At 38.9% G+C, this 27,983-nt stretch overlaps 1 protein-coding gene across 2 annotated transcripts; it reads left to right on the top strand.

Moving 5' to 3' along the window:
- Window positions 1-16,574: 16,574 nt before the first annotated feature.
- On the top strand, window positions 16,575-27,972 carry LOC309717323 (CTP synthase 1-like). Of its 2 annotated transcripts, none has more exons than XM_082551810.1 (18): window positions 16,575-16,710; window positions 18,449-18,628; window positions 19,689-19,859; window positions 20,010-20,110; window positions 21,048-21,164; window positions 21,407-21,490; window positions 21,998-22,078; window positions 22,764-22,915; window positions 23,532-23,664; window positions 23,834-23,922; window positions 24,503-24,597; window positions 25,084-25,146; window positions 25,285-25,328; window positions 25,414-25,510; window positions 25,591-25,646; window positions 25,882-25,978; window positions 26,173-26,317; window positions 26,767-27,972. In XM_082551810.1, the coding sequence occupies exons 2-18, from the start codon at window positions 18,463-18,465 to the stop codon at window positions 26,840-26,842; spliced, it is 1,767 nt and encodes a 588-aa protein (XP_082407936.1). In that variant the 5' UTR covers window positions 16,575-16,710; window positions 18,449-18,462; the 3' UTR covers window positions 26,843-27,972. The 2 variants fall into 2 exon arrangements, with proteins under 2 accessions (XP_082407936.1, XP_082407935.1); XM_082551809.1 differs by having other exon boundaries at window positions 16,576-16,741.
- Window positions 27,973-27,983: the final 11 nt, after the last annotated feature.

Below are 27,983 nucleotides of genomic sequence, written 5' to 3'. Positions count from 1 at the left end.
TTTATTGCATGTCATTGGATCTATCCACTTTATAGTCTTTTGTGCTTAACCTGCTCAGGTGTGGTCCATCCCTAACCAGTTTAGCTCCACCCATCAATTTCCTAGAAGAAAGGTGAAGAAATGCCCTGCAGCAATCACGCTAAATATTACACAAGATCCAAACGCTTCAGCTTTTTCTGAGAAACAAAGTGTACAATCAAAAAATATTTATTCTCAAAGTGCTGACTTTAAGCAATTACAGTTTCCACCAGATTTCGTTAGATAAGTGCAAGGTGAAACGTTCATTTTAATGGAGTCTAGTCAAATAAAATGTACTTGATTTGTATGCATTCAGTTTATACCAAGCATATTTTGAATTATTTGAATAAAAAAACTTTGATTTTATATATTTTACTTGCATTTTAATTACTATTATTATTATTATTATTATTATTATTATTATTATTATTATTATTATTGCTTTATATGCAAGAGGACCAAGTAATATTTTTATGACCATAGGACTGAAATTGTTTGGTATTGTCGTATTTTGTAAACTGAGAGGCTAAAAATGGGTGGATATAAAAATCAATAAATGTCCTTCTTAACATCAAAATTACAACAAATGTAAACCAAAGAAGTAAAAAATATTAGTAAGGATAAGCTGGAGGAGGTGGCTGGGGAGAGGGAGGTCTGGGCCTCTTTGCTTAGGCTGCTGCCCCCGTGACCTGGCCCCGGATAAAGCGGATGAAGATGGATGGATGGATGGATATTAGTAAGCTTCCAAAAAGCTAAAATTAACAAATCACCATATATTTAATTAGTTTGTAAACAATGAATTTAAATAAAAAATAAAGAGAAAATATACTTTTTGGATATTTGTCAGAATTAAATGTTTCAGATCCTCTAAATAAATTTTAACATTAGACAAAGATAACCTGAGCAAATACAAAATATAGTTTTTAAATGCTGATTTCACTTATTAAGAGAAAAAAGCAACCCAAACCAAATCTTTCCTTATGTGAAAAAACAATTTCTGCTTAAATCTAATAACTGGTTGTGTCACCCTTGGCAGCAAGAACTGCAATCAACCATTTGCGATAACTGGCAGTGAGTCTTTCACAACGCTGTGGAGGAGATTTGGACCACTCTTCTTTGCAAAATTGTTTTAATTTAGCCACACGGTAGAGTATTCCAGCACGGACAGCTTATTTAAAATCATGCAAGCGAATCTCACTGCGATTTGTCCTGACTTTGACTAGGCTACTCCACAACATTCTTTTTTTCTTATTTGTTCGCTTTTTGAGCCATTCACAGGTGGACTTGCTGGTGTGGTTCAGATCATTCCTGCATAACCCAGTTTGCTTCAGGGCACAAACTGATGGTCAGACCAACAGGTAAGGAGCAGAATTCATGTTCCTATCAATTATGGCAAGTCGTCCAGATCCTGACCATCACACATTTTGGTCAGCAGTGGTTTTCACCTTGAAATTCTCTTCTTGTTGGTATTTTGTTTTGGTAGTTCTTTCTTATTGTTGAATTATAAACTCTGACCTTAACTGAGGCTTGAGTCGTCAGTGCACTGATGAAGTAATTTGAGTAGGCGGTCCACTCCTGGGAAGGTTCAACACTGTCCTAAGTGTTCTCCATTTGTGAATATTCGCTCTCATTGTGGCTCATGTATTGCCCAAAGCCTTAGAAATGGCTTGTACCCCTTTCCAGACTGATTGATGTCAGTGATTTTGATGAATGTGTTTTTGAGTTTCTTTACATTGTGGCATTATGTGTTGCTTTTTGAGATCTTTTAGCCTACTTCACTTTGTCAGACAGGTTCTATTTAAGTGATTCAACAGCTCTGGCATTAATGTTGCCTAGGTGTGGCTAATGAAATGTTGTTAATCTCTGTTAACTCATGAGTAAGTATGAGGGGCAATTACTTTTTCTCCCTCAATAAACGGAATCATCATTTGAAAACAAATTTTGTATTTAGTTGTGTTATATCCGGTTAATTGGGTTATCTAGTATTAGGATATATTTGATGATCTGAACCACTGAAGCGTGAGAAATCTGAAAAAACAAAAAACAAAAAGAAATCTGGAAAGCGGCAAGGACTTTTTCATGACACTGTACAATAAAAAAGTGCATGAAAACCATCTAACAGAAGCCTAAACTTTAATCATTTCAGCAACTCTATAAAATGAAGCTGACAGCCGAACAGCAACGCCCCAGTTAGGTGGTTATTACGTCTGTGTGCCACATGTGTGCATGTGCACAGGCTGCAAAGTGCCCAACACTTCCAACTCACTCGCTTGCAGAAGAAGCTGTGCATGCGTTTAAATAGATTTGCAACACTGCTTTAACCGAAAGAGCAAATAAAAACAACTTGGTACTTTTGAACATGCGCCAGAGCTTCAAACATATTGCATTTACACAAACAAAATACACCGTGGCCTGAATAATGCACATCACACATCTGGAGCACGTCTGTCTCGTATTAGAAAGAGAGAAAACCAACAGCACAGAGCTGCTGAGTGGCAAAAGCAGCAGACATACAGGAAGTGAAATTTGCTCAATATACTGTAGCCTGGGGCAGTTCGAGGCATAATTGCTGACACTCCTAGCTTGGGCCATTCTGTGCTGCTGTGGTCAGGGAAACCCTTCTGTTATTGACAGCTGCCTGATGCACGACACACAAAAAGGACATGACACGATGCATGTAAACGTGGATTTATCCTTGTCCTCTATGCTTGCACAGCTTATTATAGAAGGAATCTAGCAGTATAATAAACTAGGAATTCCTGCCTGCTGTGGCAGTGCTTCTTTCCAGGCTGCCCTACTTTCCGCCTGTGGCTGTTGACTTGGATTATTTGTTCTGAATGGCCACGTAGCATAGTTTTTTTCTTTAGTTTTCTGTTAATGAAGAAATATGGTAGCTTGGCAATTGGAGCAAAGAATACTTATTCCTATTGCAGTGGATCTGCAATTAATATTTTCCCTCAGCGTCATCACAGTTGTGAGGTCAGGACTGTGTGTATAAAGAAATGTTTTTCACAGTCCTTAGAGAAGACTGTGATAATGAGCTTGAATTATCAGCAGTCCAAACAGCTTAAGTTGCAGAATGTGTTTTAGAGCTGTAAAGCACTTGATAATATGTTTACATTTAATACCTATCAAACAGTATCTGATCCGATGCATCTTTGCAGTACGCTGACGCAGTAAGAGAGAGAGAGGGGGGGGGGGGGGGCACGGGAGTATGGGGGGTAAGGAGATGAACAGAACAGCAGATAATGACCTCAGCTTCCATCTGCTGGGCACCGCAGGGCGGAGACACCTTCAACCTGCCATCGGTCGGTCGCCACGGCAATCTGCCGCTCCCCATCGTCCCAGTGACATCTGCTTTTGGGTGACTGAAAGATGAATGCAGTACCAACCGCATGGGCACAGAACAGACGTCACACGGACCTCTAGACGCGCACACTAACACTGCGGCACAGATGGCCACAGACACACTACTGTGGAGATTACAATCCAGGCATTCTCCACTGCCTCTAACCTCTCAGTAAAGTGGATGTAAAATAATCACAGATTTGTACCACTGTTAGCTGTGACTATGTTTTGGGTCTCTTCCTAAAGAGATGGCATAGACTACTACTGGCTGGCATTTCAAAAACCCTGCCTCAGTGCCGTTTATTTTGGCTATCTAATATCCAACCTCCTGTTACACTGCTCACACATGACATAAGCTTCTACTGTTTTATGAAATCAGCATAGTGTTTATGCCTGTTTGAAATCATGACTCTGTTTGTTTTTAAGAGTATGGGGATTAAATGTCTTTGTTTACTAGTACTATGTATCTATGGCAATATCGTTTCGCTTGACTAGAGTCCCCAGCTACAGCTGTCACAGTTATTTAGTGCCTCTGCGGTAACCTTGGAAACACCCATCCTGCGTACAAGTGTTTTCACAAAGTGAGATCCTGATAAACAGGTGACGAGCTGTGAATATGGTGATTACATACAAAGCAGTCGGGGAAAAAGTAACAAAACCACCTTATGTGCTGAGTTCACTTTGAGGAGAAGGACAGCTGAAGAGAGCGAGAAAAGAGGGAGAGAGAGCTGGGGGGTGGGGGGATTAAGGGGTGGGGCGGCAGTGACAGGGGAACAGTGGAGCAGAGAAAGCAAAGGGAAAAAAAGGGGAATTCAGGTCAGTGTTGTGGATTATACATGCTGGGCTGGACATTTTGATCTATCTCTGGTTTGTAGAGAGAATGAAACACTGGGTGAGAAAGGCCAATTGAGTGATAGATGGATAAAAAAGAAAAAGCGGGAGAGTGAGAGCACGAGAGAGGAGCTGCAAAGTGACATGATCAATTGTAATTGGCTTTCATAATTTCTCAGGGAGCAGGACTGAAACTTTGTCGCAATCATCTCATGAGACAGTCAGTTAGATTTAAAGGGGGAGCTGACAGGTTATGCTTGGCTTGAAATATTACTCAATTCCCAGATAGATAAATGTGATCCCAAATGAAACTGCTCTTTGAAATCAAGGAGGTTAAGCTGAAAAGGGTATTTTTGAGAATCAGAAGTTGAAAAAGTAAACTCAGCCTTAGATGCAGAAGAGCACCAAGCGTTAGCAGAAACAGGCTAATTTCACTGGGTTGACTTGCAGGGATGACTGAATGTGTACTGTAGTTGGGTTAAACAGAGCTATTTAGAATCAATAAAAGCCATTTTTTTGGTTGGCAGAAAAATAAAATATCTGTCAGACCAGAGTCAGAGGTATCCAAATGTGAAAGTGTGTCAACAGTTTGTTTACTGGGTCAAGAAGAATCTAGGTCATCCTGGACACAGATGTTTGTTTTTCTGTGATCCTGCTTGATGACCCTAAGTTGACCACAGAAATATCTGAGTCTAGTAAATAAACAAGCTACAGCCCAAAATAATTGAACAAACTATCTTAATTTTAAATATGAAGATTGTTTTCAGTGAATATCCATAGATGTTAGAAAATACCGTTTTTCCTTGAGATGCTCTACCAGGCCTTTACTGAAGCCACCTTCAGCTGCTGCCTGTTTGTGAGTGTTTCTGAAGTGAGTTTTGTCCAGAATAACTCTAAAGCATGCTCTACTGGGCTGAGATCAAGTGGCAGACTTGGCTACTGAAGAATATCCTATTTCTTTGGTTTAAGAAAGTAGTGGGTTGCTTTAGCAGTATTCTTTGGGTCATTATTAACCTTCTCTGAACTTTTTTTCAACATTTGCTTTTCAGTCCCATACACTTCAGAGTTCTTCCTCTTACTCATATCTGCAGTCATAATATCGTCAGTAAACACTAGTGACTTAGATCTACTTGTGTTTTCTGACTGTACCTACATGGACATCTTCACCTTTCTGCACTCCTTCCTGACTTCTTTTGGCTGCTCACTAAAGGATTCCCCACAGCGGATCATTTGCCTACATCTCACCCTATCCCGAGGATCCCCTTCTGTCACACCAACCCTCTGCATGTCCTCCTTCCCTACTTCTCTGTGATCTTTTTCTTTTCCTTCTGCCTGGCACTTCCATTGTTTAATCATCTCAACCAACTTTGTGTCCAATCCACTAAACTCTGCTTGTCTCTCTGAAATATAAAAATGTGTCATTGTCCAAAAAGTTACAAACCTAACTCTAAAAATCACATCTTACCCATCTGACATTTAAAGGGCTATCACCTCTGTTTTCAAGCTGAATCATGTTAATTTAATGTGGGTGGATAAGTGAGAGTGTCCTATTAAAATTCAAGTTAGAGTTTTATATTCTCACATTGTGCTCCTTGTCTCATTGCCATTAGATCTGGCGTCTCAGCAGGCAGGCATGTCCAGCCTACAGTTCAGATAATTTGTTTTTATAAGCCCACCTGTAACATGACTTTGCCCATATCTAATAACATTAATCAAACATATCCTATTGCAACCTTTTTAAATAACTCATTTTAATTTGAAACGGTCATTAGTTCACCTTTTTTCATATTTTTCTGTGCCATTCTCTTTTTAGCTTTTCTTTAACCACGATGTGGCAATGGAACTCAAACTCTTTATTCGGCTGAAAGAAACAGCTAATGCTTTCAAGTCTTGAAGATTAGCTGACTTGACCTCATGATGAAACACTATCTGGTTTTTGATTAGCCATGTAAAATGTCACTTCCATACATTAGCTTCAGTTACCAGAGGCCAGTGAACTTGCACAACGGATGAACTAAACCTTTTCAGCTGCATAAAAGCGATCCATGGTATTCTAAATTGATCCACTGGTTAGTGTTCGTCTACACTCTTTGTTCCTATTACAAAATTTCAGTATGATCTTCAAATTATATCTTGAATGTTACTTCATGTGACTTTTGAAGAGATGAAAAAAGATCCTTTTATAAATACCTCTTCTTCTTCTGGCTACTCCGTTTACAGTGGGGCAAAAAAGTATTTAGTCAGCCACCGATTGTGCAAGTTCCCCCACTTAAAATGATGACAGAGGTCAGTAATTTGCACCAGAGGTACACTTCAACTGTGAGAGACAGAATGTGAAAAAAAAAATCCATGAATTCACATGGTAGGATTTGTAAAGAATTTATTCGTAAATCAGGGTGGAAAATAAGTATTTGGTCACCTCAAACAAGGAAAATCTCTGGCTCTCACAGACCTGTAACGTCTTCTGTAAGAAGCTTTTCTGTCCCCCACTCGTTACCTGTATGAATGGCACCTTTTTGAACTCATCATCTGTATAAAAGACACCTGTCCACAGCCTCAAACAGTCAGACTCCAAACTCCGCCATGGCCAAGACCAAAGAGCTTTCGAAGGACACCAGGAAAAGTATTGTAGACCTGCACCAGACTGGGAAGAGTGAATCTACAATAGGCAAGCAGCTTGGTGTGAAAAAATCAACTGTGGGAGCAATCATCAGAAAATGGAAGACATACAAGACCACTGATAATCTCCCTCGATCTGGGGCTCCACGCAAGATCTCATCCCGTGGGGTCAAAATGATCATGAGAACGGTGAGCAAAGATCCCAGAACCACACGGGGGGACCTGGTGAATGACCTGCAGAGAGCTGGGACCAAAGTAACAAAGGTCACCATCAGTAACACACTACAACGGCAGGGAATCAAATCCCGCAGTGCCAGACGTGTTCCGCTGCTGAAGCCAGTGCATGTCCAGGCCCGTCTGAAGTTTGCCAGAGAGCACATGGATGATACAGCAGAGGATTGGGAGAATGTCATGTGGTCAGATGAAACCAAAGTAGAACTTTTTGGTATAAACTCAACTCGTCGTGTTTGGAGGAAGAAGAATACTGAGTTGCATCCCAAGAACACCATACCTACTGTGAAGCATGGGGGTGGAAACATCATGCTATGGGGCTGTTTTTCTGCCAAGGGGACAGGACGACTGATCCGTGTTAAGGACAGAATGAATGGGGCCATGTATCGTGAGATTTTGAGCCAAAACCTCCTTCCATCAGTGAGAACTTTGAAGATGAAACGAGGCTGGGTCTTCCAACATGACAATGATCCAAAACACACCGCCCGGGCAACAAAGGAGTGGCTCCGTAAGAAGCATTTGAAAGTCCTGGAGTGGCCTAGCCAGTCTCCAGACCTCAACCCCATAGAAAATCTGTGGCGGGAGTTGAAAGTCCGTGTTGCTCGGCGACAGCCCCAAAACATCACTGCTCTCGAGAAGATCTGCATGGAGGAATGGGCCAAAATACCAGCTACTGTGTGTGCAAACCTGGTAAAGACCTATAGTAAACGTTTGACCTCTGTTATTGCCAACAAAGGTTATGTTACAAAGTATTGAGTTGTATTTTTGTTATTGACCAAATACTTATTTTCCACCCTGATTTACGAATAAATTCTTTACAAATCCTACCATGTGGATTCATGGATTTTTTTTTCACATTCTGTCTCTCACAGTTGAAGTGTACCTCTGGTGCAAATTACTGACCTCTGTCATCATTTTAAGTGGGGGAACTTGCACAATCGGTGGCTGACTAAATACTTTTTTGCCCCACTGTACGTCTCCCTATAGCAGATTGTCTGCCTCAGTCTCACACTACCCCTGCTGTCACACAAACTCTCTGCATGTCTTCCTTCACTATATCCTTAAACCTTCTCTCTGGTCCTTTACCATTCATAGTCCCTACATTCAAAGTCTCTACTCTCACCTTCAGGCTTCTAGCTGTCCTTCCCTCTCACTGACTGTGAATATGCCTTCCCCCTCTACTCTTTTTTTGTCTTCATCAAACAGTACCTTAGTGTCCAGCACCCAGCAGGGGCACGAGAAGTACACTGGATTGTGGCTCCCACTATTAATTGGTTACATTTTAATTACTTCAACTTCAGAAATGAACTTTATTTCAACCGCAAACAATTTATGCCCCATTTGGCACGAGTTTTGTTTAGATCAAGGGTGCTGATAGTGCCAACCAGGGGACCTTGCTAATATTATGTGAAGCCTGCATGACAAGAAAATAAAGAGAATAAAGAGAAAAACTACAAAAAAACCAATAGAACTAAATAGAAATTTTTACAGTAGTGCTTACACTTGTTTGGCTTGTATTTGTTTTTTCATAGAAACAAAAACATTGTTACTCTACAGCTGACTTCTGGAACTCTTGCTATCCTGTTTCTTGCACTACAGTCTTCAAATTCAACATCACACTAAGAAGATTCCACCCTCTTCCCCCAGCCATGTGTGGCAGCCCACAAAACACACACACACACACACACACACACACACACACACACACACACACACACACACACACAAAATCACATGTTCCCTAGTACACACATCATAGGCACCTACTCACACGTGCCTCCTTGCTCACTACATGAACACACACACATTCAGATCCTGCTGTGCCTGTAAAGTCAGCATAGCTCTCAGAAATTCCTCTAACACCTCCTACCCCATGCACACATACACATTTGAACACGCATGCACGCACTTGTGTGAACCCACACAATTAATGTGAAATCACATCCATCTTCCACCCCGCTGCCCCTCCCCTGTTCTCCATTACAAATAGCTGAGGATTGCATTCTCTCCCTCTAGCTTTGCCTGATGTTGTTTTTACATGTCTTGTTGTGTGCAATACTCTCCCTTATGTAAGACAAAATTACCCAACATGAGTGTTATTCTCAGTGGGGGTGATTGCACTGGTGCATTCCAAACTCAATGAGTGATGGAAGGAGATTGAGAGAGAGGTGAGAGAGAAATAATTTTTCCTTAATGATTATCTTCATTGCAGCCCTGCTGCACTCAGTGGTCTACAATGAAGATAAGGGAGGGAAACTGGAGGGATAGAGGTATCCTGCAAAAGCCATGAGTCAAAATTAAACTCACAAGCACCTGCTGAGCTACCACAACCCCCTAGAGTCAACAATGTTAAGTGGATTACTTCTTTGCAGATTTAACCCTTACTTTAGCATGAGTACTGAGGAGTTTTGATAAACACTGACCAAAAGATAAGCAGGCACTGTGTGCAGTTCAGATCCTGTTTGCTCTTTAAAGAATCACATGTGCTAAGAGAGGGATCTGAGAGTCAGTAATATAAGTTCTGGGGGTTTTTGTTTCAGATTTTCCTTCATGTACAGTACTGTGCAAAAGTTTTGAATCTCTCCTAATTTTTTTTTTTTTTTTGCTGCTAGGAAAATGGAAAATATATAGAAATACAGTACAGAAATACCTTTGAGTTTGAAAGTCAATATTTGGTATGGTCACCTTTGCTCTTCAGCACAGCGTTAGATCTCTTAGTCAAGCTTTATTGTCATTTCTTTAGGTAGACTTCAGAAATGGATCTCTGGGCTTCTTGAAGGACGTTCAAAGCTCTGCTTTATATGTTGGCTGTCTTTTATTCTTTTCTCTGTCAGGATGATCCCACACTGCTTCAATAATGTAAAGGTTCAGACATCAGAGAGGCCAGTACATGACTGATAGTGTTCCATTGTATGTTTCTTTTCCAACTGGGCATGTTTTTACAGCATTGGTAGAGTGTTTTGTGTTGAAAACACTTTCCAGATATCATTGTTTTGTGGCTCAAAATCTGATAGTATTTTTTCTGTGTTCATGATTCAGTTTAACAAAATCCACAAATCAGCTGTCTGAAATGCCGCCCCAAACCATGACACAGCCTCCACCGTGTTTTACAGATGGTTGAAGACATTCATTGTTGTACCTCTCTTTTTACTTCCTTCATACATGTTGTTAACAAATTGAACCCAATAATTCATATTTGTAATAATGTTCTAGTCTTGTGTCAGATCTTTCTTGATTTTTTTCCCAATTTCTTAAGAACATTACTTGTGGATAACTGTTTGGACCCATCATTCCTTCCTTTGTCCTCCACTTGTCCTGTTTCCCCATATTTCCAATGTCACACTGAAAACCATGGTAAGCTATACCATGTGTCCAGCTAATAGGTATGGGAATCAGTGTGCAAACTGTGTCATCTTTGGCATTTGTTGTTTCTTGAAATTGAAAATGTCTTTTTCCGATAGGCTGATAGTAACAAAATCTTACTATCAATTTTTCAACTTGGTTCTTTTCAAATTTTTCTGGTATCTGTAGACACATCCCCGGTTCATTCCTTGTTTTGGTGCCTTTTTATACTTGAAAAATTAAATGGTGAGTGTTAACTTGCTTAACAAACAAACAAACAAACAAAGCATTCATCTGAAAAAGGAATGTTTTGAAAAAACAGCCAATGTCCAGAGAGAAATCCTGAAAGAAAGCCCAGAGAACTACTGTTGTAAACCATTATAAAAATTAGAAGAAAGTCTCATTCCTTGGAACCAAAATATAAAGAAACAAGATGTGGCTCATGTCTTTTCTACAGTATTAAATCTAAAACAGTCTCTCGGTGAGAATTGATGAACCTTTGCTCTGTGCACATCAGCGCTGAATCCAAACTTGTTATCAAACAGGTCATAATTCACATAGACCCAGCCACTTTGGTTCTGGTTGGGTCATGTTCCTTCATTCTTTTAAACATGTGATCCAAAGTGATATGTCCTCCTATCAAGTCGTTCATTGTCCTTGCACTCCTTCACGAAGACTTCTCACAGACTAAGCAGGGGGCTTAGATACTGACAGAGACAGATCCTCTATTGATAAGGACACCGAAATAGAACACTTCATTGTATAACACTGTAGCTTCTTTGTGGGCACTGGCATGCCCACATGAGGTATGGGACAGGAATAGAGAGAGACATTTGACTGATACTGGGTTATTGTTGGCAAACTAAAATGTATGTGGAATTGGGAGCGTTGCACGGTTATGAAATACTCTGAAAAAATCTAAACATGTTGAAAGAGGTGTTCAAGTGTTAACCCTATGAGTTACACACCATACAAATATTTGTACATCAAATCTGAAAGCTGCACTAATGAGTAGCTTCAGAAAGACATAAACTGGTCACACAAAGAACTTTAAAATTTGCTTTGGTCAGTTAGAAAATGCCTTCCTCTGAAAACAACAATATTAAGATGTTTCATTAATATAGGAATTAGCAAGGACATATCTCAGGTAAGTCATGTTTAAATGGTAAATGGTGTCAAACTTTGAACTTGATAGCATCAGAAGTATCAGCAGCGAGTTGCACCTCTCTTTACTGTGACGGATATTCACAGCTAAGTGGTGTAAGCAAGTCGAGCAGTCTTCAGTGCGTGAAGAGGTTGAAATAACTGAATAACTGAGTTAGTGATAAAAGGACTGCTTGTTCGGTTCAGTCTAGCATCTGACTTGACATGACATGTGGTCTAGGAGTGCTAATGTGCAGGGTCACAAGGCATCAGGGCGTATCTCCTTCTAGAGTATGATCTGTTATCAGACTGACTTTTTTAATGTTACTGGTGATTTGACTGCCACATTGATTATTTTAGGAAGCAAAATTCCATTTGACAGTTAGAGATTAAAGTAAAATCAATTATTTTGTATTTTGAGAAAAACGTTACACAACTGAATTGTTGTTACATAATGACATATGTTACATAATGACAATTCATGATTGTTTGGTCATTTATATGGTGTATTGTTAATGATGTATACACATTTGCCCTTTCTTAAAATACGAAATACTGAACATCATTTCAAATTAAGACAGAAAAATTAAAGACAAGAATCTCCCGTGGATCATGTTGGCTTTGACACATTGATCTTGTCACCGTTCCCTCGCTGAAAAAGTCTTAACTGCACATACATAATAGCAGTGCTGGTCAAAGGCCACAATCCTTAGTTCCCAGGCTTGTTTGCACTTTACACACATTATTTATAATGGGATACAGAACTTGATGAATGAGCCTCCATGATTTTGCTCTCAATCTCTCTCTGTTGGGCAGGCATGTTCTGCTAAAGGGGGGCTCAGAGAAGAAAAAAGAGGAGAGTGTGCTTTTTAAATTAATCAATCCTCATTTCCCCCTCTCGTCTTAAGCAGACGGACCTCTCCTGGAGGGGGGTCTGTAGCAGTAACAGGGGGGAAAAAGCACAAAACTGTCATCTGTTTTCAGGTGGCAGAGGCCCAGCTTTAGCTGTGCATTGGCCAGGAGAGTGAAGAGATGGACAGGAAGAGTGTAATAAGGAGGAGTAGGGGGTCATAAGGATTGAGAAGAGAGGAAGGATAGAGTAGAAAAAAGGAAAAAGGGTGAGAGGCAGGTGGTGAAAGTAAGCAGGAAGAGAAGCAATAGGCAGGAGAGAATACTAGGCCCCATACTAGGAGTTGGGTCGGGATAATAGCCGAGGATCATGAGATATGCTGGTCTCCATACATGTACAAAGGCAGCTCACAGACGACAGTGCAGTGGCATACCGGGCACTGATCCAGTCTCATCCCCCCATGGGAAGAGTCTCTCGTTCCCTCTGTTGGAGTGTCTCTCTCCCTTTCTCTCTCACAAATCACTTAATTCCTATTTCTCTTTCTCTCCATTTCACTCCCTCTCATCTCTCTATTGTCATCGTTGGTCCCATGTTATCCAATAAACTCTCACTCTCAATGCTTTTCCTCACTGGTGCTCATAATCAAATTAGATGTGCTCCAAGTAGCAGGAGGAGAGACCAGTAGAGACGCCACAGACAACGCCCTTTAACTGACATTTATTTTCTCAATAACTTGTGGTTTTGGCAAAGAGAATGGTAGGTGTTACACTCCCATAGAGATGCATCCGCACACATGTGTATTAAATAGGTTTAAGATAATGACAACAAACTCAGCGTGAGTTTCCCCTCAAGGTCTACGAGCTGCATTTCTCAGAGAAATTACAGGTCACTTTCGGTGTGTTTACAACCACACATCCTTTTTGTCACATGTGGTTGTCACTATAACTGTAGATGATTGTGTGTGTGTGTGTGTGTGTGTGTGTGTGTGTGTACATATATGTGCTAACCTCTCAGATCTCAAACTGACAACAACACCAGTTCACACGAAAATACAATATTACACAAATATGATATATGTATATATAAAAATAAATAATACTTTTGTAACATTATCAGTGGTTACCTGAATTGCTGACTTACAGGAAATTAGAAGTCAACAACTGTGATAAAAAATACATTTTAATGATTCAAAACTTTGCTTTTTATTGCTTTGTATTCACTGTATTCTGGACTAGATTTGAGTCCCCCATGATTCTTTAAAGAGTAAACAGGATCTGAACTGCACACAGTGCCTGCTTTTCTTAGTTTTTATATTGTTGTTTTAAATAGAATACATTTGGTTTTGGTTTGGTTTTATGATCATAAGTGGTTTGATTTTTCTAGTTCCTTTACATTCTTTTTTCCTCTTTACCTTTGCTTTCTGACCAGTATCTATTTAAAGCTGTTTTGTGTGTGTTTATGTGTGTTTTTGTGCATGCGCTGCTCTGCTGCAGTACAGCACCGATCATTATTATCCATGCTACCCACATGCCTAACCCCTAGAAGCCACAGCCACTGTTTATCCAGCCCACCAAGCACATGAGCAGCCATAATGACACTAATTGCCCAAGAGCTCACTCTTCCTCTGAGTGGTTTTGAACTGCATTGTGCCTTAAGAGCCATCTGTGTTCCCATCCTAAATCGATTTGTCTTTAAAATTCCAAAACTACAAGAGGACAGGGAAAGGCACCACTCTTATTCATAAATAATGTGTGTTTGGCATGAGGGGTGTGGGCTACTGTTTCTGTGTCTGCTTGAGCTGGGAGTTGGCCCTCTCTTGCCCACTGGAGGTCTGGGAGAGTAGAGCAGCTTGTGACATCTGACCCTGCTGCTATGCAGCTTACAGAGAGGAGTGGTGGGGAAACCTGCCAAAACAAACTGATGTTTGACTTTGGTGGAATATTTCTCATCATTCTTTTCTCGTGGATAATTCACTTTATTTGCACAACAGGGAAATGGTTGTTTTCATTATGATGATATTAGTCATTTTTTTGAGTCACTTAATTGAAACACAAATAATCTTCAGCAAAAAAAGCAAGCAGTCTTTTATTTATGATTTCATGGAATCAGATAATTGTGCTTTTTATAACTAATGTAATCAATTACAGATAATTATACAATTAAGGCAGAAATTAACACATACTTTCATCCTGGATTTAACTGCTGAATTTTCCCAGCTGCCTGGTTAATCATCTGGTTTTTAAACATCAGAAAATTGTAAAATTCTCATTACAAGATCATAGTCCAACAGTTAGCATAAATGATCCTAAGGAAGTCTAACATTTCCTTCATAATGATTCCTTAAGACCTGAATATATTTAGCCAACAAAATGTTTTGGCAATAAGTTGCCTTTGTTGTGTTTGTTGTTAGCGTAATTCAAACCATAGCTACTAACCTCATGCTCTAACAAGACAACATAACCACATAATAGGAGACAACAGCTGTCCCGATGAAGTTTAAAATAAACTACATCACTTCTTCTTCTTCTTCTTCTTCTTTTGGTTGCTACCTTTAGGGGTTGCCACAGCAGATAATCTGTCTCCAACTGACCCTATCCCTATAGCCTCCTCCTCTGTCACACCAACCCTCTGCATGTCCTCCTTCGCTACACCTATGAACCTCCTTTGAGATCCTACTTTTTTCTTCCTGCCTGCCAGTTCCATTTTCAACATCCATTATCCAATATATCCACCATCCCTCCTCTGCACACGTCCAAACCATCTCAGTCTTGCCTCTCTAAGTTTGTCTCCAAGCTGCTTAGTTTGAGCATGTTCGTCTGATATACTTATTTCTAATCCTCTCCCATCCTGGTCACTCCCAATGAAAATCTTATCCTATTTTACACCTAAAGTTCAGTTCTCATAAATAAACAAATCTCATCTGTCTGTGCGCAAATAACCTTGAGTGTCAAAAACAGTGCTATATGTTTCAATACGTCTATTTTATTGGGAGTTAGGTCAACAAGTTTCGCTCTAACTTAAGCTTCTTCCTTTTGGCTTCTCTCGCTGTTTGAAAAAGGTATACACACTGATAGTGTTGCATTTATAGAGAGTGACTTTGGATGTTGTGACACACATGACCACTAAGCATTGCAAATACAACATTGCATGGCACTCTCTTGTCATTTGCATCAAAGAAAGTCTACATCAGACTGTGGGGGTGGTGGGTGCGGCCTTATCCTCAGATATGTTTTGCAAATAGGTAGATTGAGAGAGGTGGAATTAGCTTTGAATGGCTCTCTTGTATTTTAATGTTTCAAAGACACGAGGAAAGCACAGTAGTTCTTCCTGCAGGAGGTTAATGTGTGTCTCTGCTCACTTGTCAGATGTAATTGAAGGGAACAGCTTATGAAAATGAGGTGGCAGGGACGAGGTCTTTAATTAGATCATGGACAGAAATGAATTAGAATCACCACTCTCATTACCCACAGCAAAACTGGAGCAGCACAACAGTGAATACAAAAAACTTTAATATCTTCGAGGCTGTGTTAGGGTGTAAACTGGGTTTTAAGTGGGACTAGTGCTTTGTCTCATTGTGCCACACTTGCCAAACAATAATACATGAGGACATTGAATTTCTGTGTTAGTAAATGTAAGGCTTATTTCCTTCCAGATCATTATTTATTAATAGTATTATTATACTTGTGAAAGGTCAAGCTTTAGCCTGCTTAGGGGATGAATAATGCAACATAGAAAACTGAGGACATCTAGTGGTGAGTCGGACAAATATGATAATTAGAATAAAGTTCTTCTCCACATATTTTGACTTTCAAATTAGAATAATAGCTATATTTTTTTTTTTTTGCTTTATTTTAATTAGTAATCACTACTAAGCATGATAATATCTCATCACAGTAGTGGAGAAAATCTGTCAATTTATACAAAGAAAAAAAAGATTAAGAAGGCTTTAATAATCCAAAATCATTTTCCTGATGATTTTTAATTTCTAGTTTCAAAAAAGCTGCACTGACCTTGAAATGCTTTACATTCGCCCCAGTGTGTAGACTCGGGCATAAAAATTCGACCGTAGTTTAATCTGTAAGGCAGAGTTTCTCCGCAGTTCAGCTCTCCCATTGGTTAATCCTGTGTGAGCGGCGCCCAAGGTTTGCCTGAGCAAACAAAAGAAAGGAAAATTTACTTACATTACGAAACGGAAGGACGCAAACTGTCTGTTGGAGAAGTGGCTCAACCAGTCAGCGCAGCCTGTCATACACGTGTTTGCTGTACTGCAACAACGTGGGCTTTCTTTACGAACAGAAAGAAATTCGTTAGATAAACACTACATCAAGGTATTTCTGGACACTTTGCTATAGCCGTTTGGTGAGTTTGTATGGATTTTTTTTATTGACGCTGTATCTCGGAAAGTCGTTTAATAGGTGAAGAAAATGCCGCTAACTTGGTTATTGGTGTCCCAAAATTGGTTATAACCAGTTAACTGATATAATAACACGATAAATATGACATTTTTCTTGTTGGATGCTAATGAATGAATCATTTTTTTTTGTCTCTGTAAGTAAAATCCGTAAGCCAGGACTTCACACAAGACAGTATGGATAATGTTAGCTGGGTTACGACAGGTGAAAACTAATCAACCGACCAGTTTTCCTCTGTGAAATATGTATGTAGCAATCCTTTAACGACAAATTACCTGCGGCTAAACTCAGTAACCCGCGAAAGCTCTCAGGAGCCCCTCTGGAGAAGTTACTCTTGCGCTCTTTTTTCCCGCCAATTTAACTTCATACATTGTCAATAAAAACAATAACAAAAGTTAATGATTCACTGCGTGTTTCACACCGGTGTAATTCGATCACATGTTAACACATTCTTAGGTTTTACAATTTGGATTTACCCACTTGTGTTCGTACAGTCTCACTGTAATGCATAGGTCCGAACAATGTAAACAAATGGATGTAAACAAAGGGTTAGCCACACCTCTATAAGGAAAAACACCATCATGCTGTCAGTTTAATCAAACCATGAAACAGACAGGCTGTGCTGTTAAGTGTTATAGCTATAAATTTACTGAGCACATAGCGAAATTCTCCATTTAAATGTTGGTGCAGGGCAAGTACCTTGTTAAAATAGACAGTTTAGGAGTCATTCTGTGCAGGGTTTTCCTTGAATCTGACCCCGCCCCCAACGAACACACACACATACGCACAAACAAAATGATCTTTCTCTTGTCCTAACTTCTAGATAACTAAATTAATAAATATAACATATTATTTAACAAATATAACAATTAAAATAAGTTGTTGTTTTTTGTTGCTACAGAAATGTCTTTTAACTGTTAAACCCATTTACTTAACGTCAATATATTTAAAGGACAGTAAGGGTGGTAAGTCCCACAAACCTGTTTGAGATGCCCTTGAAACCTGTTTGAGATGTTTTGTTTTCTTCCGATCTTGTTTGACTTGACTGGGTGATCAAGTCGGTCATTCTGACAGATGGAAGCCTGTTACATATTACCAAGAAAGAAATTCCTTTCAATTCTGTTTACTTCCTTTATTTTTATAACTACATTTTCGACTTTTATAGTCCAATACATTCCACAGCTTGGGTCTTTTTCTGAAGAAACACAAATACTAGCACTGGTTTGATACCCTGTTATGTTTATGTCGTCATCTACAAATAAAAATAATGTATTGATTCAGCCATGTAAATTAAGTCTTATCTGAAATTAAATGCTCAGTATGAGTTTGATTATCCTTACCTTAAAAGAAGGCCAAAAATGTATTAAACAACATTATTCAATTCTACTTATTTAAGTTCTGGATAGCATACAGCAACTAAAATATCTCGCTGGATAGCGGGACATGTGTTTATTTATTTTCCCCAAAAACACTATAGAAAATTATAAAATAAAATGTCTTTTTTTCCACTTGCAGAAGGACCCTTGGGACTTTTAATACTATTTGTCTACTTGAGTAAATAAAGCTTGTAAATGCCAGTATTGCTAAGAACTTGTCCTAGAAATGTAAAGTACATTTGTAAGTCATTTACTGGATTCCTGTTTTCTGTGTTTAGTCTTAGATGCCACTATGAAGTACATCCTGGTTACTGGTGGCGTTATATCTGGTATTGGTAAGGGCATCATTGCCAGCAGTGTGGGAACAATCCTTAAGTCCTGCGGTCTTCATGTCACAGCCATCAAAATCGACCCATATATCAATATTGATGCTGGAACCTTTTCACCCTATGAGCACGGTAAGTCATTTATAATTTACTGCTTCTAACAATGTCCTTGTCCTCAGTCAATTGCCATCAGCAGTTTGATTCAATTGTTTGATGGAGTTCTGTGGTTAACATTTGACAAGAAGCGCTGTGGGAGTGTTAGAGCCTTTAAGGTAGAGTGGTGTGGCAACAGGTTGTTTCCATACAGTGTACAGTCCCTGACCATTTTTTGAGGTGCACCTGTTTAACTGATTGCCAATGGAAGTGTAAAATCAACCAATCACATGGCAGCAACTGAGTGCATTTAGGCATTTAGATAGGGTCAAGATGAGCTGAAGAAGTTCAAACTAAGCAGCTGAATGTGAAGGAAAGGTAGATTAAGTGACTTTGTACATGACATGGTTGTTTTTGCCATCTGGGTTGGGATTTCAAAAACTGTTGATCTCTTGAGATTTTTTTATACAGTGGTCCCAAAAAAGAGAAGATATCCTGCATATTCGTGTGTTTGTAACCACAAACACCTCATATACAGACCACCGACAGTTGTGAATGTCTTGCAGCAGCATTTTTAAGCAAAAGCAAGCATTGGGTTGTACTGCTAGTGATGCCTTAATGGCATTGCTTGCTTTTCCAAGTTTTTGTTGAACAAACTAAATTTAGGAATGGCATCATTCATAGCTCTGACTTTGGAGGCAAATGGAACACAACATTAGTTCACTGTGCCAAAATCACAGATCTCATTCCAATAGAGAACCTTTGGGATTTGGTGGAATAGGGAAGTTGCATCTTGGACGTGCAGTCAACAAATCTGCACCAAAGTAAGTCATACTTTTATGTCAGCATGGACCAAAACCTCTGGACTGTTTCCAACACATTGATGAATCTGTGCCACTAAGAATTACGGCAGTCCTGAAGGCAAAGGGGGTTCCGACACAGTATGAGCAAGGTGTACGTAATAAAGTGTCAAGTATATATTTATTTGTTATGTTAGTAAGCGGGGCTCAAGTGGGGCTCAGGAAGGATTTTTACCAGGTGAAAAGCTACTATGAAACAAACTGTGTGAAAACACTGATGTACTGTTTGTCTTTTCCAGGTGAAGTGTTTGTTCTCGATGATGGTGGGGAAGTGGATCTAGATTTGGGTAACTATGAGCGTTTCCTGGACATCCGCCTTATCAGAGATAACAACATCACAACTGGAAAGATCTATCAATCAGTAATCAACAAGGAGAGAAAAGGAGACTACCTGGGCAAGACTGTACAAGGTTGGATATTACTGTTTACATAACTGCTTTTATTGCCAAAACGGGCCTTAGGAAAGCGGATTTGACATGTGTGCATGCATTTCTCAGGGTTGAGTTATACAATGCAAATGCACAGATAACTATAGCTAAAATGTTTCTTTTCTTTGTCAGTGGTGCCACACATCACAGATGCTATTCAGGAATGGGTAATGAAGCAGGCAACCATTTCAGTGGATGAGGACGGTGTGGAGCCTCAAGTTTGTGTCATAGAGGTAAGCTGGGATTTATGTTGTTGGCCAAGGTGACCTGTAGTGTAAATAAATATGCTGCAGTGGGAAGTATCTTATTTACATTACCATGGGTCATTCTTTAGTCTAGTAGTTCTCAGACTTTTAAAAAAATAATGCTCCACTTCAGAAGTGGAATACTTGTTGAATTTTTCTGAAATAAAGTAATTATAATATCTACAACAAATGTATTTTTCACATAAAAATGGATAATTTTCATTCAACTTAGTTTCATTTAACATTTTTCAACTGGTCGTCCATGCCCCACTTGCGGTAGCTCCACACCTCACAGTCTGAGTACCACCGCTTTAATCATTGTGCAATTCTGTTTTTCTAGTGATTTTGAGAAGTAGATGACATTTTCCAAAAGGATTGAAAAAAAAAAAAAAAAAAAGCTTGTTGCCTGAAGCGATAGCAAATATTGGCACCATTCAGCAGCAGGTCTGAGAAATAGCTGAACCCGAACAAATGAGTGTCACTGTGATGCACCAAAAAAAAAAAAAAAACAGTAAAAACTGGTAAATAGAGGGATTTAAAAAATGATTTGCTGTTGAAAGGTTGTAAAAACACTGGCGCTGTTTCTAGCCTTGGGAAATAAATGTTTTATGTATTTTTAAAAAACAGTGTTAAATCATTGTGTTATAAATCAAGTGTTTATTTTACAGTATGTGCTGCAGAATTATTTTGTCTTTAATATATTTGCAGCTTAAAAGAGTCAAGTTCTCATAAACCAAGTTAAATTATTATCCTGCCTCTAGCAGTTCTTTCTATACAGCATACTTCAAACCAGCGCTGACAGTATTATGGGCTTGGTACTGCTGACAGTGTGCTGTATTTCCCAAGTCTTTCCAAAGTGCTGAGGCTCAGCCTGTGTATTCTTGCATGTAATTCTGTGCTTTAAGCTGGTGTTTTGTGTCCACAGCTAGGAGGCACAGTGGGGGACATCGAGAGCATGCCTTTTATTGAAGCTTTCAGACAGTTCCAGTTTAAGGTGAAAAGGGAGAACTTCTGCAACATCCATGTCAGCTTGATACCACAGGTATGGTTTGCTAGTGACCATGCACAACCAAGTAGTGTTAGCAGATATTGTAGAAAAATTGATTACCTGTAAGATCACCAGATCTAATGAGTAATTTGAAATATTTTTGTTTCATTAGTCTTAAATTCATTCTTTTGGTAATTGAAGGAACGTGGTATTGAACAGGGGGGGATAATCACTTTGGACTTATATTGCACGGCCATTTATGCTTTGTTTTGTGTGGCTGTATCTTTTCTCTAAAGCCCAATACCACAGGGGAGCAGAAAACCAAACCAACCCAGAACAGCGTCCGAGAACTCAGAGGGCTGGGATTGTCTGCAGATTTGGTGGGTAGTCAGATTAAACTGATTCTTATATCTGCAAGTCAAATGGATATCAAATGCACTAAGCATTAAAATGGCTAACTTGAATTAATTTTACAACTGCGTGCTAAATCAATAGATGAACTGTTTTCTGTAGGATTGATTTGGCAGATTTTTTTTTTACCACTATTATATCAGTATCATCTGATAATGTCTGTCACTGGATTGGGGGGAACTCACAGGGATCATTTTGTGAGGACGAAGAGTCATATGAGATGTGAAATGCCCGGTTTTAGGTTTTCTCAAGTCAGTTAGCACAAAGAAGCTGGTTTAAACTCGCTTAAGAGTGTACCTCTCAGATCTTGTCCTCATTCTTCTGATAAAGCCATCCTTTTGAATCACATGTTAATTTCATTATGTACACAATCAAATAAAATTTGGAGTGTATTAAATCGTAAACACTCAAGTGTGCGCTCTGGCATTATTTTGTTTGTATACATTATCCTGATATATATGTCCTTCTTTTGGCAGATTGTTTGTCGCTGCACAACTCCTCTAGAAACATCTGTCAAGGAAAAGATCTCCATGTTTTGTCATGTGGAGCCCACACAGGTGATTTCCTGTAAAACTGTAGGTAGGGTAGGCTACTTATGTTAGTTATGAGCTAGTGCAGTTCTCATCACTACTCACATCTACTCTTTCAGATAATGTTGTCATATTTTATAAATAGATATAACATTATATAATAATTTATTATTATTAAGTAATTACTTTTTGTTGCTATGATATCATTAGATTTAGATAGATGCTGACCTCAGATGTGGAAAGCATATCCTCTCATCAGCCACTTTGTTAGGTACACCTGCTCAGGTGCTTGTTTGAGCCAAGCATCAGAATGGGAAAGAAAGTTGATGTGACTTTGAAAGCTGATCTACTGGGATTTTTCATCTCCAGGTTAATTCCAGAGTTCGGAGAAGAATAGACAGACTGCTTTGAGCTGATAGGAAGGCAGCTGTACCTCAAATAACCACTCGTTACAACCAGGGTATTCAGAAGGGGTCAGAATGTGGTGTAGAGAAATTGAAAGCGTGGATCCATCCTACTTTGTATCAACAATTCAGACCAGCGGTGATGTTGCAAAGATGTGGGGGATTTGTAACATTTTATACCAAGAGACACTGTGGTCCTTTTGATAGCTAAGGCATACCTAATAAAGTGACAGGTCAGTGTATTAAAATGGTTTTTAAAAAAAAGGTAGCAGATGACAACAAATAACACGTCTTCTAATTCCTTTCAGGTGATCTGTGTCCACGATGTCTCCTCAATTTATAGAGTTCCTCTGCTGCTGGAGGATCAGGGTGTTGTGAGGTACTTGTGCGAGCGGTTGAACTTGCCCATTGAGATGAGACCCAGAAAGATGTTAACAAAGTGGAAGGAGATGGCTGACCGGTAGGAAAGAGTATCTCAGCCTTTAACTATTTTGAATTTTGTCTTGAACAGAGAAAACTAGATACATTCATTTAAGGTACAAAAAGGTGGACTTGGCTGCTGTGTGTTTTGGACTGTGTATTTCGAAGCCTTGAATATCCACGATGCTGTTTTTGTTTGTTTGTTTGCTTGTTTGTTTGTTTTTGCTCCTTGCTCATGACATAACCTCAAATACAACACAAAAAAAGGACTCTGTGTGTTTATTAAATTTAAAACTTGGTGTCAGACTTGTAGATCATCCAGGCATGATCTTTTAGTCACCATTACACTGCTAATGAAAAAAAATATTATATTCACTTCTTGAACATAACATTACTAGACAAGTAGGCGTGACAGATTCAATCTAAGTTTCAGAACCTCCTAATATGTCAGCAATAATGTTGCTTGTTATGATTTTGGTCACAAAACTTTCCCTAAAGAATGCTGACACCAGAAGCAGATTTATTTATTTATTCTTTCCCTAGTGAGTACAACATACTGAGCGTTGAGGGGATCGGGTAAAACGGGTAGCTGAGGAAGTAATCATTCAAAGAATGCACCAGATTCTGTACTATAAATCATCTCCCTCTCTTTTCAGATCCGACCGTCTCTTGGAGCATGTTTCCATAGCCCTGGTGGGAAAATATACAAAGTTAGCTGACTCCTACACATCTGTTATTAAGGCCCTAGAGCACTCAGCCCTTGCCATTAATCACAAACTAGAGGTCAAGGTAAGGAGACAACTCTCTTCTAATTTCTGAATTTTGCATCGCTGTTTTCAGTTTGGACTGTTTTTAGATAAACTTGCTATACTTAAATAAAACCTCACATATTCCTGTATTTGTACAGCCTGTTGTTGACTGATCTCTATCCAGATTACACTGTTTGTTGTTATTGCAGTACATAGACTCTGCAGATTTGGAGACTACAACCCTGCAAGATGATCCAGTGAAATATCACGAGGCCTGGCAGAAACTCTGCAGTGCTCAGTGAGTAGACAAAACAAGGCGAAAACACGCTAATAAGTGTGGATAATCTTGGATAATCAGCAGCTGTTGATATTAAAATGTACACTCTATTATATATATATAGAGTATTATAGTTCGTGCAGCTATGGTAGTAGCAATATTGCAAATGGGTTAAAAGAAAAGTCCTGCTTGTCTGTGGCTGTTTCAAAAGAAGCAGTAACAGGTTATGCTACAAGTTGGGGACAGCGAAAAAGATTATTGTATTACCGCAGGGGGTTGTTTTGATAAAGGAAACACAATTTAGGATAGTGTTGTTGTTTTTTTTCTTCTTTCTTCTTCATCTTTTTGAAGAAAAATGTCACTAGTGTGTCTTAATCAGATACTATCACAAACGAAAGCTTTTCTAATTATGTTACTTAGTTCACTAACCATACGATACTGAATTATCTTACATTGGCTGTACAATACCAGCCTGGCATTTTGCTTTTTTAAGTTTTCCAGAGAGAGTGACACAAGGTTTAAATAGATTTAAGTGGTTCTACATGTGTCTGTGAAATCTCAGTGAATTGAGCATTGATGGTCTTTTCTTTCTTTTCCACAGTGGTGTCTTGGTGCCAGGAGGTTTTGGTGCAAGAGGGACAGAAGGCAAGATGGAGGCTATTTCTTGGGCACGGAAACAGAATAAGCCATTCCTGGGTAAGGGAGATGTCAGGCTATGCTGTATGTTGTGTATCATATTATATTGCAGTTGGACGTAGTTTGAGCAGTTATTGAAAGACAAATAGGGGGAAACACATTGAGTTGATTATAGATATAGTCTCAGTCTAAGCAGAGACTCTGTCCTACACACCTTAGTGCTGGGTGGTGTAGAGGATGTGCTGGGATGCTGTTCATATATTTTATGTATGATATGAATTTTTCAAATACCGCTTACACCAATGAAAAGACAAACCCCCTACTGGGGTTTTGTTTCAAGGTCTTGTATTTGTTTTGGCTGCTGAAATTCTCTCTGGTGCATATTGAAAGGGTAATCTGTATTTACTGCACACCTTTCTTTACTGACAATTAATCATATGAGGTAGCATTTAATATCCAAATTCATTACATGTAGTCAGTGATTTATATATTATGTAAAAAGATGTTGTTTAATATTTAGAATTCCACTGGCCTTGTTCTTTGCAGGCGTTTGTTTGGGCATGCAGCTGGCAGTGTGTGAATTTGCCCGCAGTGTTCTTGGATGGGAAGGTACGTGATTGTTTAGTTCTGCTGAGGACACAGCTAAGAAACATTTGCTTCCAGTGGTTTCTAATTTAATGATGATTAAGGCTTCCACCTATTGGAAAGCTGATTTGTGCTCAGATCAGTTCATCTTGTGTTTTTCAGATGCCAACTCCACAGAATTTAATCCAGAATCCAAACACCCTGTGGTATGTTATCTTCTTTGTTTTGTTTTTTTACCATGCATGTTTACCATCCATTATTAGTTATATAATCTTGATTTGATCCCTACAGGTAATTGACATGCCAGAACACAACCCAGGCCAGATGGGTGGGACTATGAGGTTGGGAAAGAGGCGGACCATTTTCTCATCCAGCACCAGTGTGCTGAGTATGTATCTCCCTGGATCAAATGATACCTGGACTTCTTCTACCTAATTACTGTTGATAAAATATTTTTTATTCTTCCAGGAAAGCTATATGGAGATGTGGAATATGTTGACGAACGGCACAGACACAGATTTGAGGTAGTGATCCAAACAAGGGTTAAAAATTTTTTTATTATACAGCGAAAAGTGTGGAAATTATTTTGTAATTACAAAATTTATTAAGCAAAAGTATTGTGTGCAGTATCTTATCTAACTTTGAGATTTGATTTGAACATTATTTTGTTTTGTTGGGCCCATGGCTTTTCTTCTAGAAGTACTGCAAGAACAAAACAAAAAATAAAACCTTGGATCACAGAATCTTATCTTATTTCAGGTGAATCCAGAGCTGAAGCATCACTTTGAACAAAAAGGACTTCAGTTTGTTGGTCAGGATGTGGAAGGAGAGCGGATGGAAGTCATTGAATTAGAGGGTATGGGGAAAGTGTGTTTGAAATCCAGCACCCACCGGCTTCTTCTAATACATACAATTCTTGAACACGATGTAGAGAAATCATGTTTAACCCCAAACTGTCCTTCGTTATGATATCAAACATTTAATCTTTGTTGTTTAAATGAAGCCTGAGGGAGCAGAAACGTGCAGTAATATGCAATTTTTTGGTTTCAGACCACTGTTACTTTGTTGGAGTGCAGTATCATCCAGAGTTCACCTCCAGACCTATCAAACCTTCTCCTCCATACTTTGGTCTCCTGCTGGCCTCTGCAGGAAAACTCCAGAGCTACCTGGCCAAGGGCTGTCGCCTTTCTCCACGGTAAACACCAGCACATCAATCACTTGCCAATCCAAAAGTTATTTAAAGGAAATGAAACTGCAATGGTGACAGTCCAACAGTTTTGAAGTTTAGCTGTAACTGCAGCTATAACTTCCCAGTTCGCTTATTCCATCACGGTGTTTCTCCAACCTCCAAACAGTTGAATCTTATTTCACCTTTCTCTCATTTTTTATCATATTTAGCTGACATTTATGCTTTGATGACACTTTTAATAAGTAATCTGAGTGGTAAACATGTGAAAAAACCTCTTACAAAGAACCTACAACTTGATCAATATTTAACATCAGTCATTAAGCATTTTGCCCACACATATTATATCTGCATTTAAAACTGATGCTATGTCACAACAATTCCCGCAGTTACAGAAAAAATTGCCCCTATAATGTCTTGCTGATGTAATAATCTTCTGAATTTACCTTTCATTTCAGGGACACCTACAGTGATCACAGTGGTAGCAGCTCTCCCGACATGGACATGCGTGAGCTGAAGTTTCTGTCTTTGTAGAAGTAATTTTTGTGTATGTGCCGCTCATGGAGATCACCCAGGAAATACCCTGACTGACTCTGCACAAACAATCTTTGTATTACTCTGTATTTTTGAATTGTTAATACTTTATTGTCATAACAATTTATAATTTATGTTCTTCAAATATTTTGCCTACAGCAAAATATTAAAGGTAGTGAATTCTGTTTATTTTAGTGTTTTAAAGTTGCTGCAAAAATCAAGTATTAATAAAGGTTTTATGAGGGAACTTAAAAAATTGTTGCTGTAATGGAACTTGTTAAAAAAGAATACACTAAGGTACATGATTAAAGGGAAGACATCAGCCCATCGGTATAAAGTGTACTGCCGTTATCATAATGATGTTCTGGTAAAATAATGAGAAGATGTGTATTTTGGAGTTTTTCAGAGAAATATTTTTCAGAGACTTTCTCTGTTTTTGGAATTGAGAAAGGGTTAGGTGGGATTATATATATATTGGGAATTACTGATATATTTACCTTTTTAAATTGTTGTAATTGTCAGTTTTTTCATCTGTATTTCCCCCATAGTTTAATACTGGTTTGGTTTTAAGCAATCTTTCTCTGTATTACATCCAGATCTGTTTGGACATGAAGCTGTGACTCTTGGGTGAAAATGTGAAATATTCTGCTCTGATAATGTTAAAGATTTAGGCATGAATCAATCACATGGATGCAGGCTTTTAATTTCTGCACGTAAGCTGTCATTTGAAGACTCGCTCACTTTGGAACGCCATTAGTTTGTGAAGCCCTAAAACTGAACTGACCAGTTCATGTTGCACAACTTTTGCCTATGACCAGGAAACATGATTGCCCTTTACTGCTATTTCTGACTAAGAACTGTTTAAATTGAAATATGCTGATGCACAATCATCTGACAGCTGGGGAAATTTAAGCAACCTTTGCGACAACAACAGAATAAAACTAAAACTACGATCTCAAATGGATCTTGAAGCATCAGTAAAAGCATCTAGTAGGTTATAACTATCAAATGTCCCTCTTGCACTTTCAGTCTACTAAGTAACATGAGATCCCATTTTGTTACCATTGTGTGACCCAAATGTACTGAAATGCCTTTTATTTATTAAATTTAGATGCATGTGTTATGCAGCACATCTGTTTAT

Source organism: Aulonocara stuartgranti (assembly GCF_965226115.1).
Source record: "Aulonocara stuartgranti genome assembly, chromosome: 11".
Taxonomy (NCBI): Eukaryota; Metazoa; Chordata; class Actinopteri; order Cichliformes; family Cichlidae; genus Aulonocara; species Aulonocara stuartgranti.
The sequence above is the reverse complement of the archived record's forward strand: the minus strand, read 5'-3'. Positions and strand labels throughout refer to the sequence as shown.

Excerpts from the sequence above, each read along its gene's own strand:
- LOC309717323 (XM_082551810.1), top strand. The coding sequence starts at position 18,463 with ATGAAGTACATCCTGGTTACTGGTGGCGTTATATCTGGTATTGGTAAG. Across the intron at positions 23,665-23,833 it reads ATCACAAACTAGAGGTCAAG|TACATAGACTCTGCAGATTT; the intron begins GTAAGGAGACAA and ends TTGTTATTGCAG. Across the intron at positions 25,511-25,590 it reads ATCCAGCACCAGTGTGCTGA|GAAAGCTATATGGAGATGTG; the intron begins GTATGTATCTCC and ends TTATTCTTCCAG.